Here is a 16,413-nt window from a genome sequence, read left to right as displayed (position 1 = left end):
CGAAGATCCGCGCTGTCGCCTTTGTGCTGTTTGGTGCCTCGACTGGACTAAATGTGAAGGCTTACAGCATAAACGCACGCGTCGCTGATATCCTCATGGCATACGTGTTGCGCCACTATCCATCCTTAAAAGGCGTGAAGTCGGACGCCTTAGCGGTCCAGCGTATCGAGCCATGTGCGGTCGCTCAAGGGGCATCCGTGAATGATCTTCTTGCATGGTCGTCTCACCTGTCCAGCAACACAAGCCCGGATGGGAAACCCAACATGCTAACCCCTCCAATTCCTTCAGATAATATAACGAAGCACCCAGCATTTCGTCAGCAAGCGGCTATGATTGAGCAGTTAATCCAAGTCAACCAAAACCTTGACGCCCGACTGTCTACCATGGCGTCTAAGATCTACAACAAGCGCGAACGAGCAGAATCAGCAGAATCAGGAGACAACACAAGTGAGGGAGCGGTCAGCAACACGCAGACAGTAACGCGAAGACGTACCTCTGCAGCTACGAGCTTAAAAGACGCATGGTACTCCTGGTTCGCGCAAGACCCTCGAATGTGGCGCCCGATAGACGCGGCTACACAGCACACGAGGTCTACCTTCAAGATGATCGTGGTGTTTATGAAGCTGTTCCTCCCCGAAGGTTTCAAGCTGAGCGAAAAATCACCAACGTATCGCGATGAATGCTGGCCTTGGGAACACAAGCTGAGGGAAAGCTGCTAGCTTTCCTTAAGATCACAAGATCACCGCTCGTGGAGCCCAAAAGGTCTTGAAGTCCATGCGCAAGCTCCACGAGAGCTGCATTCTCAACGATCATATCCGTAGCTACCACCAACTTCACGCTGAGGGACGCATCACCGACCCTGCACCTTTGCATACGAATAAGTCATAGCGTTAGATTGCATCCAGGAATAACATGCTACTTGCCTTGTCCAGTCGCTTCCAATCGATATGCTCAACCTTGAAATCATTCTGCAATTTACACCCCACCTTACAGTCAGACTGCTCGTCATGCCAACGATCAAGTCGACCAATCACCCTGTTAGCTCCTAGAAAGAGTTCAAGGCCCTGTGTATCACAACACGCAAGGCGTACAAGCTTCGCCTGGATAATTAGGCGATTCGCCATCTCCGACTTACCTTGAACACGATCGTCGCATCAGCTAGCCTTCTTCCCGAAGCCATCCAAGTCGTCTACGAAGCCATGAAGGAGCGGAAGAAGCGACGGGCTAGCCTTGACGATGTTCGCGAATGGCTTGTCGAGCCTCCTCCATCTGAAGATGACGACGATCGTGTAGGCGGCGAGAAGAAGCACCACGTACGCAAGGTGATGACGTGGAAGCGCGAGAAGCGGCAGACGTACTACCTCGTAGACTGGCAGCCAACGTGGGAGCCGAGGGAGCACATCCACAAGTCTGCTGTTGCTGCCATCAAAAAGGAGCGCCGCCTTCTTGTTCGCAAGCGCTTCTTCGAGGACGAGGCTGTGGAGGACAACTCACTCAACAACGCAGAAGGTACCGCAGATTAAGCAGTAAGAGCTAATACTGGATGTATTACATGCTTAAAAAGCATTGCCTAAACTTATGCATTGGTAGCACCGTATTGAGCACTAAGCTTAACCTCCATGTGGAGCAGCAAAGTTAACCTCGTTACAGAGTACTCGAAATACACATATGAGTGCTGCGTCAAACACAAAGCTTAACCTCCTTTCAGAACAGCAATGTTAACCTCAACGCAAGCAAGCACACAACGCATAGACAGCAGAGGTGGCCACATATCGCACATACACGAAATATACAAACACGCAGATAATCAATTTAGTGGACCGATGATAAAGTAGTAGCGGTTGGTCCCTTACCAGAAAAAAAAAAACAAGAATGAAGCTCTGTTTATTTTTGCGGCCCCATAGGCGAACCGTCTAGAGACAACCTTACTGGTAAGGGTTTACCCACGTTGCCAGTCGTTGCTAATACTAATTAAGTGTAAAAAGTGCCGTAAAAAGGAATGATCTGCTTCAATTAGTGGACTCCGATTTCTGAACCGGGGTCTCACTTCGCTTTTTGCAGTGTAGAGTGAGTACCCATCCGGGCTTAAAAAATGCACAACCAGTAAATTGCCGTTTTCTTAGCCCACAGGCCGTTTCCGAGCCTAAGATTGCGGCTACAAACTCGCTACAAACTCGCTACAAACATATTTCTGGCCTTGCCTATCCCAAAACCTGATCCCTAAGCTTCTTACCCAACTAATACACAAATACATAACCTGAACACAATTATGGACTGCTTTTGTTACGGTCGGAGGTTGTCGGAGATCGGAGATTTATGTTATGGAGGGGTGGTTTCTTTTTTTCGCTTTGACGACAAAAATAATCAGAATTAAACTTTAAATATACAAGAAAAAGCGCAAACGAAGCTTATTCTAGTGGTATAACACTAAAAGCAATTGAATCCATTTTCGTGTCAATAACTCTCAATCCGTGTGCATACAAGTCCTCATATGAACTCATTTTATCCTATTGTACCCATCTCAGAATGGACATTGACCAATCACACATGCGAGATTATTTTTAGAAAAATCTCGCCAAACAGTTAATTCTTTTCCGGACCGGAGAAGTATACAAATATTATACAGACAACGACGGAAAAGTCCGCCACACTATAAAAGCACGCCATCCAATAGCTGAAGTTCAGTATTCAAGTCAAATATTTTATTAAGTAGCATTGCTGAATTTACTAAATACCGTCTAGATTTTATCCAATAGTTTGTCCTTTTCATTAACTGGACATTCATGCCTCCTTCACAACAGCGGCATTTTCGCTCGCCATTTGCAAAATGGCGCCTCAGCGCTCATACCCAATATTCAAAAAGCGAGAAGCTATCGCTAAAGCCAAAGAACTCGGTGTTCGACCAGCCGCGAAGCAGCTAGATATACCCCGTCGCACGCTGCGTGACAGGATAGACAATAAAGAAAACATCGATGACTTTAGCGGTCACCACATAAGCAAGACTTTGACAGGACAAAGCATCGGCTGGCCGATATTTTTAATCTCCTTCTCGTCAAACCATTTAGTGTTGGATTGACCGCGAAGCGAATTGAGGGGGGACTGGGTGTCCTAACAAGGATGCCGCTATAACAATGGTTAACTCCCCGTCCAACACGAGATGGTACGCTACGAGCCCTTCTTCGATATCTACAACGTGTATTCAAGCTTTAACGGTGCTGCTGATGGTCTGCGTAGGTCCCTGTGAAGACCTACTACCGTAGCTTAGCGGAAAAGTTCCCCTTGATGTCGATTCCTCCCGGTAGTCTCTTGATCGCGCTTCCAAGCTAAGAAGCGTCGCTTTGAGCCAAGCAGTCACCCTCGGCACCATCTTCTTCACCGTCGAGCTCGTTATAGTCGATGCCCTTCGCTGGATCAACAGCTTGTAGCGCGACGTTGCTCAGCAGTAGTAGCATGACGAGTGGGCCCAAGTCTGATGCTGGTGGTGCGAGTGGTGTCGGTTGTGGTGGCATCAGCATTGTGGTGATCGCTAGCTTGGCCTTCTTGAAACCACCAGTGATTGTAGTATGGGTGAGAGATGCCACGCGCATGTGATCCAGCGAACCACATTTAGTCGTGTTGGTGGTGACATCTTGAAAGTAGTGCCTCCAGCGGATGCCGCTCGAGCTTGAACTAATATAAACTCTACCCACTGCTTCCTTATAAAATCCTTGAGTGGCTTGTTCCATGGTACGTCTTCCGGTTGGCGCGCGTAAGTGTATCCAGGAGGCACCTTCATTAGCACGACATTGAGGAGACGAGTAAAGATTAATACCTCTTTCCGGCAGTGCCCCGAAAGTCGTCCCAGAGCAGAGGAATAGGTACGTGCATGTTCGGTCGCTGACCGAAGTGTACAGACAGAAACTCAATAGACAGCTCGCTGTTCCTCCACCCAGCGGCATTGCCGTAGATATGGACACCTTGTTGAAGCGGGTGAGCCTCGCCCCAAAGTCTGCGCCAAAACCATGGCGCATCACTTTGTTCTCCCTCGCGACATCGGGCTTGGTCGATGGTCGAGTCTTGAAAATGAGGAAAGGCTCTCGTTTTGAGCCGTCGCATGCGGACAACGGCATTGCAGTCACCCGCGCTTTGCTTTTCCCTGCGCACTTCACCCACATAGTCTTGGCCCCGCGAGTAGTGATTGTAGAGGTAGGCACATACTCATAGTTGACCCCTAGCAGATAATGTTATTTCCACGTCTCACACGTTGTAAATATTTGGTACATACCGGTCTGGGCAGCGTTGTAAACAACAGAAACACCGAGCTCGTCCATCTTGAAGCGCACTTTGTTGCTGAACTCCTCCACCTTCTGCTCTGCGTCGGCCGGTGTAGACTGGCCTTCTCGGGTCGGCGGCGAATAGAGAGCTTATGGCGGAGCAGAAAATGCTTTCGCCAGCTCCAAGAGGCTTTGAACGGACGGTTGCGTGATCCGCCGGTCCTGTAAAGCTCCTGGGCTTGCAACTTGAGCATCATACTCGGCACAGGCACACCATCGGCTCTCAGCTCGTTTATCCACCCCACCAGTTGTTCATCTACTTCCGCTGACAGCGTAGCACTTATGCCGAGGGTCCGGTTACGCTGATGATAACGAGAGTCACCAGCAACCTTGGCCTCTATGACAGCTCTCAGCTTCTTCCAAGCGTATACCTGCCGTCGTTTCGAGTTAGAATTGCTAGTTGGGAAAAATTCTGCTACCGTAGCCGCCATTGTTAATATATTTAAATATTTCAGAACGCGCAACTTATACTCATAAGTTACACCAATCCGTTCGTACTGCTTTGGCTTTGCGCCGCTGTCTCCCGTCTTGCGTGGGCATCGTGTTCGTGCCATCACGCCGCCAGCAAAATGAAAATGAGATTGCTGGTATCGATGGCGATCCTGAGTGACTGGCTGAGAAAATTTGATCTTTATAATTGAAATTTTACAGTAAAACGTGTGTTATATAAGATGTACCACTGTTATCTCGTGTCTCGAGCGTATTTTATTGGCTAATTCAAAATGTGCTTTATGAGATCTCCATGCGCTATGAGATATCCCCTGCGGTATACCTTTTGCACATGACCTGATTACGTTCATGAAAGATGCACGGCGCGAGGAGGAGGTAAGAGAGCCATTATGACTGCCGGTTTGAGTTATCCTATCGTCTAATGTCCATTTCTGTTTTATTAGTATTTGTGTACAGGGCTCATGATTCAATATATGAAAGAACAACGACCGCAGTGGTTGCACGAGTATATTCCTACTAAAGATAGCCTTGAACAAGCTTTGAGCGCTTTGTGATGAGGCTCTGCCAACGATTCGCAGCACGGTAATATTTTCATTAAAAAAATTTAATATCAACTAAATTAACTATCCTATTACGGTTTTTAGTTATGGGTTTACTACGCAGAAGCTTCAACATACTAAAAAGAATGAAGATGCGATGGTGGAAACGCACTGGCAGTTTGCTGTAAAGTTTTGGAATGTTTTGGATCAATTTCACTGAGCGCTATCTACAACGTTGACGAGACAGCAGTCTATTTTGGCATGCCACCTCTCAAAATTTGAAGACGGATGTCATAGTAAAAAGTTTAAAAAAAGCAATACCAAAAAATCCCATTGTAGAACTTTAATATAAAATTTCCTTCTTACTAACCTTATGAAAAGAGCTTCTGTTTTGTACCGAAGCTCTGGGGCTTAGCCAATTAGACTAATGGGCGGATTTGCTTGTCTCTGATGGCAGCAACCGATTTATATGGAGGATGTTATTCATATAGGGGTGGATTTCTTCGTCGTTGTCGGTAATTCACCGTCAATCATAATCAGAAGGCGAAATCAGCTGCTATACCGGTACTTGCAAATACGTGTTGACAGATACTATTATTACAAAATACAGAGCCGGTTCCAGCTGAGCTTGTACTCAGTTTGTACACATTTGTACAAGCTGGTACAATCTACTACAAATTTAGTTTGTACAAAAATACAAACTGACACAAACTGGAAACCAGAGATTGAACACAAGTCTTCGGATGAGCCACGAGTGAAACGTTAATTTGCCGTTATTTCGTGTGTCCACATGTTTGCAACGGAATTGTTGCACAAATGCAGAGCGTCTCTCTACCGAGATTGCGGATCTTTCGTAAGCTTACTTACAAGCGATGTTTTGAAGCCCACGATGCCCCTGACGACCCAGACATGATGAAGATGTAGGACACGATAGCTACTTGATCCTCACTCACAACAGGACAGTTTAAGAGAACACTGACGCAATCAGGTCGTGTGCTACTGGAACGAGCAAATAGCACAAAAGTAGTTGACGAAAGGGCTGGTTAGACCATGTTTTATATTACTATTGGAGCATGATCGTCACGTAACTACCTATGGCATCTGACGAAGTTGGATGACCTTGCCGTTGTGCGCGGTGATCCATACGCCGTACTGGTCACCGATAATACCTCTACATCAGAGATATCCGAGCCAACCCGTAGCACCACCGCCCCAAGTTAGACACACTTGGAACACATTTTTAACCTACTTAAATTTTGACACGAAGTACCACAATCTACGACGAAATGGCACAATTTAACACAAAATAAAGCCTTTGTTTCAAATGCAGAGCATATCTAGCTGTCCACAGCTAGAGTAAAAGACAGTATCAGCTTTTCCCGCAGACACACATTCTCTCTCTCTTTTCGAGCATCGATTTATTGAAATTCTACAAACCTCGCTTGCCTTTGCTCCAACCAGCAGACATGTCGTTCTGAAGAGGTCTCTTTACTTCTTGATCTCCGAGAGCGAGAGGAACAATGGTAGACGGCATACTATGAAACCACTTCGCACTAAAGTAACACTGCGTCGGAGCGCACTTCCCATCCATTCAAATACGAGTCATGAGCCGCAACATTTTATTTTTTTCTGTAGTAAAGGCTCTCAGCAAACATTAACCTTATTAGCTCTAATTCCGCGAACAAGCACGTTTGAGAAGGTTCCGTACCTGATACCTTTAATTTGTTAGATAAAAAGAAATCAAACTCGGCACGCCTTACCCAGAAGAGTAGGAACCGACGCGTTGCACACGTGATGCAGCTGATGCGGGCTACGCAGTTAGCGAATAGCAACGGCATCTTCTTCGTCGTCGTCAGCTTCCCATGTTTCTCGCAGTATATCCCTCGCTGTATTGCGCGCTAGTCTGTTGCCACCCTAGGGGGATTCCGAAATGAGCCACAGCCACTGAATCTTAATACAATTCAACGTTTATAAAGTGCGTTATTTTCAAACATTTGGCGTGCAATTGTGCGTGAATCCATATGCCTTGTCTTTGTCATAGATAGGACGTAAAACTACTGTAATTAATTTTAGCTCCGACTCTTTATTTTGTAGCAATAGTCACTCTCATACGTTTTTGCTTCTGTGCTCGCTAAATAATCGACACCAAATTACTAACAATTGGCCGTGCTAGTGGGAGGATTGTCACGAAGCGAGACTGATCAATTTATTGTCTTAAGTAATGAATAATCTTTTTGACATGGCGCATCTCTTTTGATCAAGCGAGAAATGGTCGGTCTCTGAAGGGCAGGCAAAAAAAACCAACTTCCAAACCTGCTTGTACATTAAACCTCTCATACGATAGTTAGAACATGTAATTCTCCCTCCACGCTGGTACGTCGGCGATTTTCTTGACGAACGGGTTCCTGCGCTGTAGGGATTCATCAAAATATGTAGCGAGCCTCTGCACACAGCAATGTACCTTCCACGAGGATCGGCGAACGTTGTAAAGGAGCCAAGTAAGACCCAGCACCCAACGCCTCCCTTTCTTACTGTATACGCTAGTAGGTAAATTACACAAACGTAACAGGCACGAGCTTCGCCTGTACGTGTACCCCCCCCCTCTCTCAAATATTATGTGGCCCCAACATCGGAAGGATGCCTAGTCTCCTTAAGTCTCTTACGGGGCTGCCCAATAATAATTCAGACTGTAAGTTATCTGCGGGATACAATCAATACCAAGATTACTAATATCGGGAAAATAATACCCGAACTTCCCTCAAATAGGGAGCAGACCAAAACACAAACTCTCAACTAGTCTCTTGTCCTGACCGGAAACGAACAATAGCTTCAGGAAGGTCGCTGCTCACTGGTAGTCACACCCTGCAGGGTCACTAAGGGTAAGGTACTTACCTCGACGCTTAACACTTGTGAGCTCCAGGGTAAATTCTGCTCTGCTATTGTTAGGACCAGTCGGTTCATTCTCTCTTTTAATCATTCGTATCCTTATCTTCTTTTTACAAACATCAAGTAAAATCAGCTAGGACCTTACCGTGCGTAGTATCCGGATCGCTACAACCTGTCAATGCTTCGGACTGTTGTGGCTCACACCATCGTGACGCAGCGTCGTCACTTGAACCGTCACCGTCGATGCCAATAAGCCAAAAATACCACGATTGATCCTTGAAACACTCTGGCGATGGTTTGTGACTCCATCCCTTTCTCCTAGCGATTCACTATATCACAACTGCCCCAAGCCAGGTTTTCAAGCTTCCTATTATTGATGCTAGTTCAGCGAAGCACCAAAAGCTGTTCTGTCAGCAATGGAGTCTGATAGATCACACTATCGCAGCAATGCCATCACGCATCGCGGCTCCAGTATTTATTTTGTGTTTCACGCTGGGTTTTTTCTGTGCGTTTGGTGCCAACAAATTCGTAAGTAGTAGTGCTTACAAGTACTCCTTAAAATAGCAGTGGTTTGTATGGAAAAGTCGCCCGAGGTAAAACGAATTTGTGAATTTTTAGCTAATGACAGTAGACCCATCCGCATGTTTTTTTTCACTCTAGCAAATCATATGGAGAGCTGTGGTGTAGTGATTTCTCCCGAGTTGCAGATAATCGCCCGTCAACAAAGATACAGCACCGTCGAAGATGTTCAAGCGACGAACCATCGGTCACGTGATGTATGGTGACTCCAAGGTGCAAGAGACGACGGTGTCATTACCAAACACTCAACGGATATTGGGTACGGTCCAGATGTCACTCAATCCAGTTGTCCTTATTAATAATAATGGACTGGCCGGATTCGCATTCAGCGGCCAAGAACTGACTATCTACGGTATGAGCCCTCGGTGGCGGTTGGGATGTGTTCGCGGAATACTCAGCGACTCTTTAAAGGCGCGTTCACCGTCTGGGACAGGGCGCGAGCTGTTAAAGATGCTCATACGACGGTGCAGACGACGCTTGGCGCGCAAGAAGATCCATAACGGATCATTGTTCACTTGATATTTGTATGTTTGATTAGGACTTCTTATTCGGAATAGGCCCGAAAGGGCACACATAATTACAGAACAGAATTTCCACTCATACACACAGAGCGATTGTCCGGCTTCAAGGTAAGCGTCTGGTCAAGCTTGTTTGAGTGTGTTTTGCCTGTCGGTGAACTCGAGGCTCTGTAGCGAGGGTTCATCCGGCAAGGCCAAGAGACTGTGTGTATAGGCCGATTACTATAGGGAGGTTTTACGTGACGGCTTGTTGTTGGCTATTTGCACGACTATGGTTGCTTATATTGCATCCCTTTTATTCTTCCAACCGACGAGTGTTGAACACTTGGTGACCTCGTAAAAGGCTTACCCGTGCCTGGTACCCTTCCGCTGTTGGGACCACGAGGATTCATAACACATACTAGCTTTGCTCGTGCTAGTAGCGTGTTCTTTTTTTTTACTGGTTGGCATATATAAGTGGTTTACGAGATCCAGTCTATACCGGTGCAAGGGTAGAACTGAGGTATTCAGGTTCGCCCGAACGATCGTTTGCTATCCTAGCAGACGTATTGTTGTGAGAGCTTCCTTACTACATTTGTAGCTAGAGTTCACGTGGGATTTTTTAGCACCACAGAACACCGTGTAGCCGTCGCGATCTTACTTTTGAATGTTCTCCATCAATATCGACCAAGCAGACGTGCGAGTGCACCCCATCTTATACTGCTGTGTATACCCCCATGCAACTACTATGAGATCTCGATCCCTAGTGCCCATTTAATCGCCCACAGAAACTCAGCCCATACAAATCTCTAGTCAGCCGAAACGACACATATTTTATTTTATACTTCAAGTATAAGTTTTTGTATTGGACCAATGGTCAGTAGATCGATCGGTCCTAATAGGACAGGGCTGTCAACGGCGGGTTTTCGAATTTGGCCCCAGTCTCGTCTGCCCCCCAAATTCCGTTTACAGCTATCACTCTCGAGTCCGGTACTACTCAAAATTAATATCCTGAGCCAAACGATGCGATCATTTTAGAGAGGTGTAACTTCCAGGGTTTTGGCCTCCAAGCCATTCATCTAGAGCCGCCTGACAGTCTCCATAACAAAGTTATATTACACTCACAAACTCTCATGGGGGCCTGGCTGAAAATTCAGCAAAAGCGAGACAGAAGGCTGAAGATGACACAAAACGAACTGGCGGCATGGGCAAAGGCCACCTACCGGTTAAAGCGGCCGCCTGCGCAAACGACTGTTTTCGACATTCTCAAGATGGCCCCCCAGATCATGAGCGACGGCTACGGAGACGGCAAGAGGCGTAAACCCCTCCAAGTTACGTCGCCCGAGCTGGAGAATCAGCTATGGAAGTGGATTGAGAAGGTGGCGGAACAAGGATTTTGCCTCTTGTGTGAGCTTATCAAGATGAAGGCTCGGGATATCCAACGGGGAGTCTGTGATGCGTGGGATCTCAACTTTTCAGAAGGTTGGTTGACAGCGTTCGAGCGTCGACATTGTTTACGCTCTCGACTTCGACCTGGTGAAGCTGGATCCGCCGACTCTGACGCTGTTGCAACTGGCCGTCAAAAGCTTCAGGAGCTAGCCGATCTGTACGTCCCCGAGAACATCTATAACATGGACGAGACGGGGCTCCGCTCGCTCCATTTGCACCAAACGAGCACGTGGCGTAAAGAAAACAAAACAAGAAAACCCATCGCTCTTGCAGCAAACGCAGATGGCACGGACGCCCTTCCCGCGCTGTTTTTTGGGTCGTGTGAAGCAGCCCTACTGCTTCAAGAAACGCACTACAAAGGGGTAGGGTTTTAGCTATTGGGTCAACAAGAACACCTGGATGACGGGCCATATAAGATCGAGATATGCGAGCACGTGGACGACACATTCTATTGCTCCTCGATAATAAGTCTTCTCACAACACAGGGGATTTAGTTTGCACAAATGTCCGTGTGGTATTTTTGCCACCAAACACTACCGCGTTCCTGCAGCCGATAGACGCTGGAATCATCGCTGTGTTCAAGAAAGCGTGAGAGGGGGAATCAGTTACTATGGGTCTTTGACAAAATCGAGCACGGTGAAATCATCAGCAATAAGGCGTACGTAGTCGATCAGCTAAGGCTATGAAGTGGAGCAAGGAAATATGGACTGAAATGCAAGGTGAGTCAACAATAGAAAACTGCTTTCGCCACACAGGGATAGTTTTCAATGAAGTGAAGGGAGACAATACTGGGGCTGAGTTCTCCGGTTACGGAGGTGATGCCACAATAGAGGACAGTATAGTCCGCGCTTCGCAGCTGGGCTTGTAGGTACACGTATATGTAGAAACTTCTTAAACAATATTTCAAATTGTAAGATAGGGTCGGACCACGGTACTAAAAGTGAGAGAGATTGCTGTACCAAAGTGGGATTTACTGGGCCAACTGGGCCGTGGTGGGCTTTCATAGCAAATCGGTATTCACCGATTTGGTACCGATAACCAGCTTACTTTAACCAAGATATAGCACCGCAACTTCGCAGCATATATGCGACTACTGCCAAGGTACCAGTTCAAAAAAGTTCAATTGCCACTCAATTCCCACTCAATTCCCAGCAGGATTCCCTGGGAAAAGGTCTTAAATTATAGGTGCAGACCCTAAAACTCGCTTAAGTACGCTTTACATTGACAAGTGCTAAAGTAAGCGTTCGAGCGCCAATCTTGCTGTGAGGTAGCATGAATCAGATTTAAAAGGGAAAAAACGAGCCCTGTCGCTCCACATCTCATTCTTCAAAATGCCGGGGCGGCGAAACAAGCAGCAAGACTCCGAGCCCGTTATTGGTCGACCCCGTCGAGGCCGTGGGCAGGCCAGCAGCAGGGGCCGTGGACGTAGTGGCCCTGCTACTGCTACTGCCGCACCTGTTCCTCCGCCAGCCACACGTGCCGTTGCACCCCCTCCTGCGCCTGCGCCTGCAGCTCCCAGCGTCTCGTCGCTCGCTTTGGAGCTCGAGGAGAAAGCGCGTATCCCTGATGAGCCGCGTCTAGTGCAGCCACTCGTGCGCACCCACTTCCCTCCCCGTCCGGGCTTCGGCAAGGCTGGCAAACCTGTGAAGCTGCATGCTAACCACTTCAAGGTCAACTTCAAGTTAGCAGGCGACGTGTTTCACTACGACGTCATGATGTCCGAGGGCGGCCGGAGCTTTGGTAACGATGGACCACCCAAGACGCTGGCCAACAAGATCATGGCAGCGCTCTTGTCTGAGCTTAAGCGCCAATTTCCGGCGTTTATGGTGGTATCCGACGCGCGTAAGAATATTTACGCCCCGCGTCGACTACCGTTCCAACTCCAAGAGTTTGGCTCACTCACGCTACCTGAAGACGGAGGCAGAGCCAGAGAGTTCTCCGCCACTGTGAAAGAAGCCGACCCAGTGGCTATCCGCATGCAGCAATTGGACGAGCTCTTCGCCGGGCGCTTGAATTACACGCCGCATGACGCACTGCAAGCGCTCGACGTGGCTCTGCGCCATTCTGCATCGCAGAGATTCACTGTGGTCGGACGGAATCTATTCAATGGCAACGGAGCCAAATCCCTCGGAGAAGGAGCCGAGCTCTGGTTCGGCTACTTCCAGAGCTTGCGAGCCACGCAAAACCGCCTTGTAGTCAACTTGGACTTGGCAGCCACTGCCTTCGTAGAGGAGATGGACGTGCTAGACTTCCTCTGCGAGTCGCTATCCTTGAGGAACCTCCCAGCTGCTCTGAATAACCCCCAACACTCGGCCTTCAGTAAGGCCATCCGTGGCGTTAAGGTGAACATCACTCATCGTCCAGGAGTGAGACGCAGCTACCGTGTTAACGGTCTGACCAAGACAAGCGCACAAGACACGTACTTCGAGAACGACGAGGGGCAACGTCTTAACATCGTGCAATATTTCCAAAAGACGTACAACCTGCGTCTCCGCTACCCAAAGCTGCCGTGTTTGCATGTTGGAGCCCCTCAGAAGAAGAATTATCTTCCTATGGAGGTGTGTCACATTATGGCGGGACAGAAATGTCCTCGCAAGGTCACGGACAACCAAGTGGCCAATATGATAAAGTTTACGTGCACGCCGCCCGACCAACGCAAGCGATCGATCGAGCAGAAGTTCCGTGAAGCTGGCTTCAATACGGACCCGACCCTGAGAGCCTTTGGGCTGGAAGTGGAGCCACGGATGGTTGAGACGACGGGCCGCCAGTTGCCACCGCCTACGATTGAGTACAGCGGAGGAGCTCGTGAGAATCCTCGTGACGGAGCGTGGAACATGCGCGGCAAGAAGTTCAACACGCCAGCGCAGCTCAAGTCGTGGGCGGTTATCAGTATGGCCGACCCGAGATACTGCGACCAAACGAGTATCGAGAAGTTTTTTAAGGCGGTGATGGCGCAGATGGGTCAGTTGGGCATGCGATGTCCGCCTAAACTGCCTCCGATCCTGCTGAAGCAGCGCCGGGAGGATTCAGTGCGTGGAATGTTCCAAGCGGGAGTGAAGGCGGCCAGTCAGACGTTCAAGACGCCGCCGCAGATCATCTGGATGATCAATGTGCGTATGGATGCACACGCTTATGGAGAGTTAAAGCTGATGTCGGACAGTGAGGCAGGGGTGGGTATTCTGTCGCAGTGTATGCTGTCGAAGCATATCCCGAAGTGCAACCCGCAGTACATCGCCAACATCCTGATGAAGGTGAACACCAAGCTGGGCGGCAGGAACGGTGTGATCAGTGGACAGCTGCCGCTGGTGTCGGCGTCGCGCACCATAATCTTTGGAGCTGATGTAACGCATCCTAGTCCAATGGACAGGAGTCGACCGTCTATCGCTGCTGTGACAGCCTCTATGGACGCCAACTTCATCCGCCACGCGTCGGCGATCCGTGCGCAGGGCCACCGTGTGGAGCAGATTATGAATCTAAAGGATATGGTGGTGGAGCTGTTGAAGCAGTTCTACAGGCAGACCCGTGGCAAACCAGATCGTATTGTCTTCTACCGCGATGGAGTGAGCGAAGGACAGTTCCACATGGTGTTAAACTTTGAAGTCACGGCTATTCGTGAGGCCTGCCGGACGCTGGAGGTCGGCTACTTGCCTCCGATCACGTTTGTGATAGTCCAGAAGCGTCACAATACTCGTCTGTTCCCCGACAACCCGAAAGATGCGGATCGCAGTGGCAACGTGAAGGCTGGAACTGTTGTGGACACGGGTATCTGTCATCCGATCGAAAACGATTTCTATCTGATGAGTCACGCTGGGCTACAAGGCACTAGCCGTCCCACGCACTATCATGTGCTGCTGAATGAAATCGGCTTTACGGCGGATGAACTGCAGACGCTTACGTACAAACTGTGCTATACGTTCGCACGCTGCACTCGTTCTGTCTCCATGGTCCCGTCGGCCTACTATTCGCATCTCGTGGCATTCCGTGCGCGATTCTTCCTGGCGGAGGGTAGTGACACTGCCTCAACGGTCTCTGGCTTCAGTGAAACTGCGCCAGAAACAGATACGCGCATGTATGACTTGCACCAAGCCATGAAGAGCGAGATGTACTTCGTGTAAACGTGTGGCATTGGTGATTCACGCGCTCTCGACTGTAAGCTTCATTGTGGAAGGTGAAGCTCCATTTGATTTATGAGTCGTTTATTGGAATTCTCTTTGCAGGTTACGAGGATTCGTGCGTGGTGAGGAAGGCATCACTCGAGTCCGCTTCATTTCGATTCGTCTACGATGGCAGTCAGACCAGAAATAGCGTAGAGTCGGATTCATCACACGGCAGAAAAATGAAACGTAGCTTGAATGTTAACTCGCATTTATGGATTGACTCCACTTGACTAGGACAAATTTCACTTGGGCTATTGCATCTCCACCTGCATTTTTAAAAATCCAAACTTACTTGGAGTACTGTATTAAAAAGAACTTCTCCTATTTGTTGGTAGGACAAAAACTGTGATTATGTGGCATACACAGGCCTCTTTAATGGGCAAAAAGAGACTCAAAGGCTTGTGGAGCAGCTTCAACCGGGACAGGTCCTGCTGTAGAAATCACTCCACTCGTTTTTGAAGTCGCATTAGGCGACGTAGCAACCTTGCCTGATGGAACGGTGCTGTCCAACTCCTCATCTTCGTCATCCGAGCCGAACATGAGCCGGAAATTCTCTGCCTCACGTAAAGCCTCTTCGGCAGCGTGTATATCTACTGGATCGTCGACGCAGATGGCTTGGTCCCGTCGTGGGCACCCTGAGGTGGATACGAAGGTGCGTCAGAAGATTCAGAGACATCGTCGTGAGCCCCAGAGCTAACAGCTTTACCTGAAGACTCGGTGGCGGTACCTTGAGCCGGCGGGACCCCACTCGAACCAACGTCGACCATTTCCACGTCAATCTGGTCACCACTGAGATTGACAACAGCGAGAGTCGGTTGACGCGGAGGTGGAGAACGCGGTGCAGTAGATGATGACGCTGGCTTGCGAGGTGGCCACAATCAGCGAGGAGACAATGGCACAGACCGCGACCGAGCCTTCGAGTGACGTCGAGGCGACTTGCCAGGAGAGCTAAGGCGAGTCTTCTGGCGTTTCTTCTGAGCGGCCTGCTTACACGCCTTCGGACTACTTAGCGAGCGACGTGAAGTTTTGGGAGTTGAAGGCTCGGTAGGTGGTGCATCACCGAGACCAGCGGCTGCCATAAACGTAATGGCCTTGGCGGTCGGGATGGGAGCCTTATCTTCGTCGGAGTCGTCCGACTCGTAGTCCGACACTTTGCCACCTGGTCGTAATCGTTTGAGAAGCTTCCCATGATCCACTTGGTGAGCAGCTTGCGCTAAGGCTGCATGAAGAGTCTGGGAGTCGGGCGAAAGACCCAGCAGCAGGCTGTAAACGCTGCAAAGTATCCAACATATCTTGGTCCAAGTCCAGAGCATCCAGATCCAGCTCACCTGCGGTGAGACCTGTCACAAGAGAGTGCGAACGAACGTTTGCTGCTGAACCCACGGTAGAAAGAACTCTCTGTGGAACGTACCATCAACAGCCAGACACAGGACTTCTGGATCCATCCTGGCCAAACTTACGTGTGCGCGGAGAGTACGGTTGACTTGGAGAAGGTGAGTGCTCCGAGTCTGCTGGTTCTCGAGGACCTTGGGCGTGTCATTAT

The 16,413-nt window shown here is 48.9% G+C and overlaps 2 protein-coding genes across 2 annotated transcripts; one reads left to right on the top strand and one right to left on the bottom strand.

The window, feature by feature from the left end:
- Positions 1-3,323: 3,323 nt before the first annotated feature.
- Positions 3,324-4,853, bottom strand: PITG_04472 (uncharacterized protein; the record flags this gene model as incomplete). Its single annotated transcript, XM_002906036.1, has 5 exons — positions 3,324-3,769; positions 3,812-4,210; positions 4,323-4,475; positions 4,513-4,684; positions 4,812-4,853. The coding sequence occupies 5 exons, from the start codon at positions 4,851-4,853 to the stop codon at positions 3,324-3,326; spliced, it is 1,212 nt and encodes a 403-aa protein (XP_002906082.1).
- A 7,191-nt stretch (positions 4,854-12,044) lies between these two features.
- On the top strand, positions 12,045-14,828 carry PITG_04471 (Argonaute2 (AGO2); the record flags this gene model as incomplete). The annotated part of the gene is made up of 1 exon (XM_002906035.1): positions 12,045-14,828. One exon carries the CDS (start codon positions 12,045-12,047, stop codon positions 14,826-14,828), a length of 2,784 nt encoding a protein of 927 aa, XP_002906081.1.
- Positions 14,829-16,413: the final 1,585 nt, after the last annotated feature.

The sequence above is a fragment of the Phytophthora infestans genome, genomic scaffold (genome assembly GCF_000142945.1).
Source record: "Phytophthora infestans T30-4 supercont1.5 genomic scaffold, whole genome shotgun sequence".
NCBI classification, from domain to species: Eukaryota; Oomycota; class Peronosporomycetes; order Peronosporales; family Peronosporaceae; genus Phytophthora; species Phytophthora infestans.
Note: the sequence above shows the minus strand (reverse complement) of the source record. Positions and strands in the feature narration are given on the sequence as shown.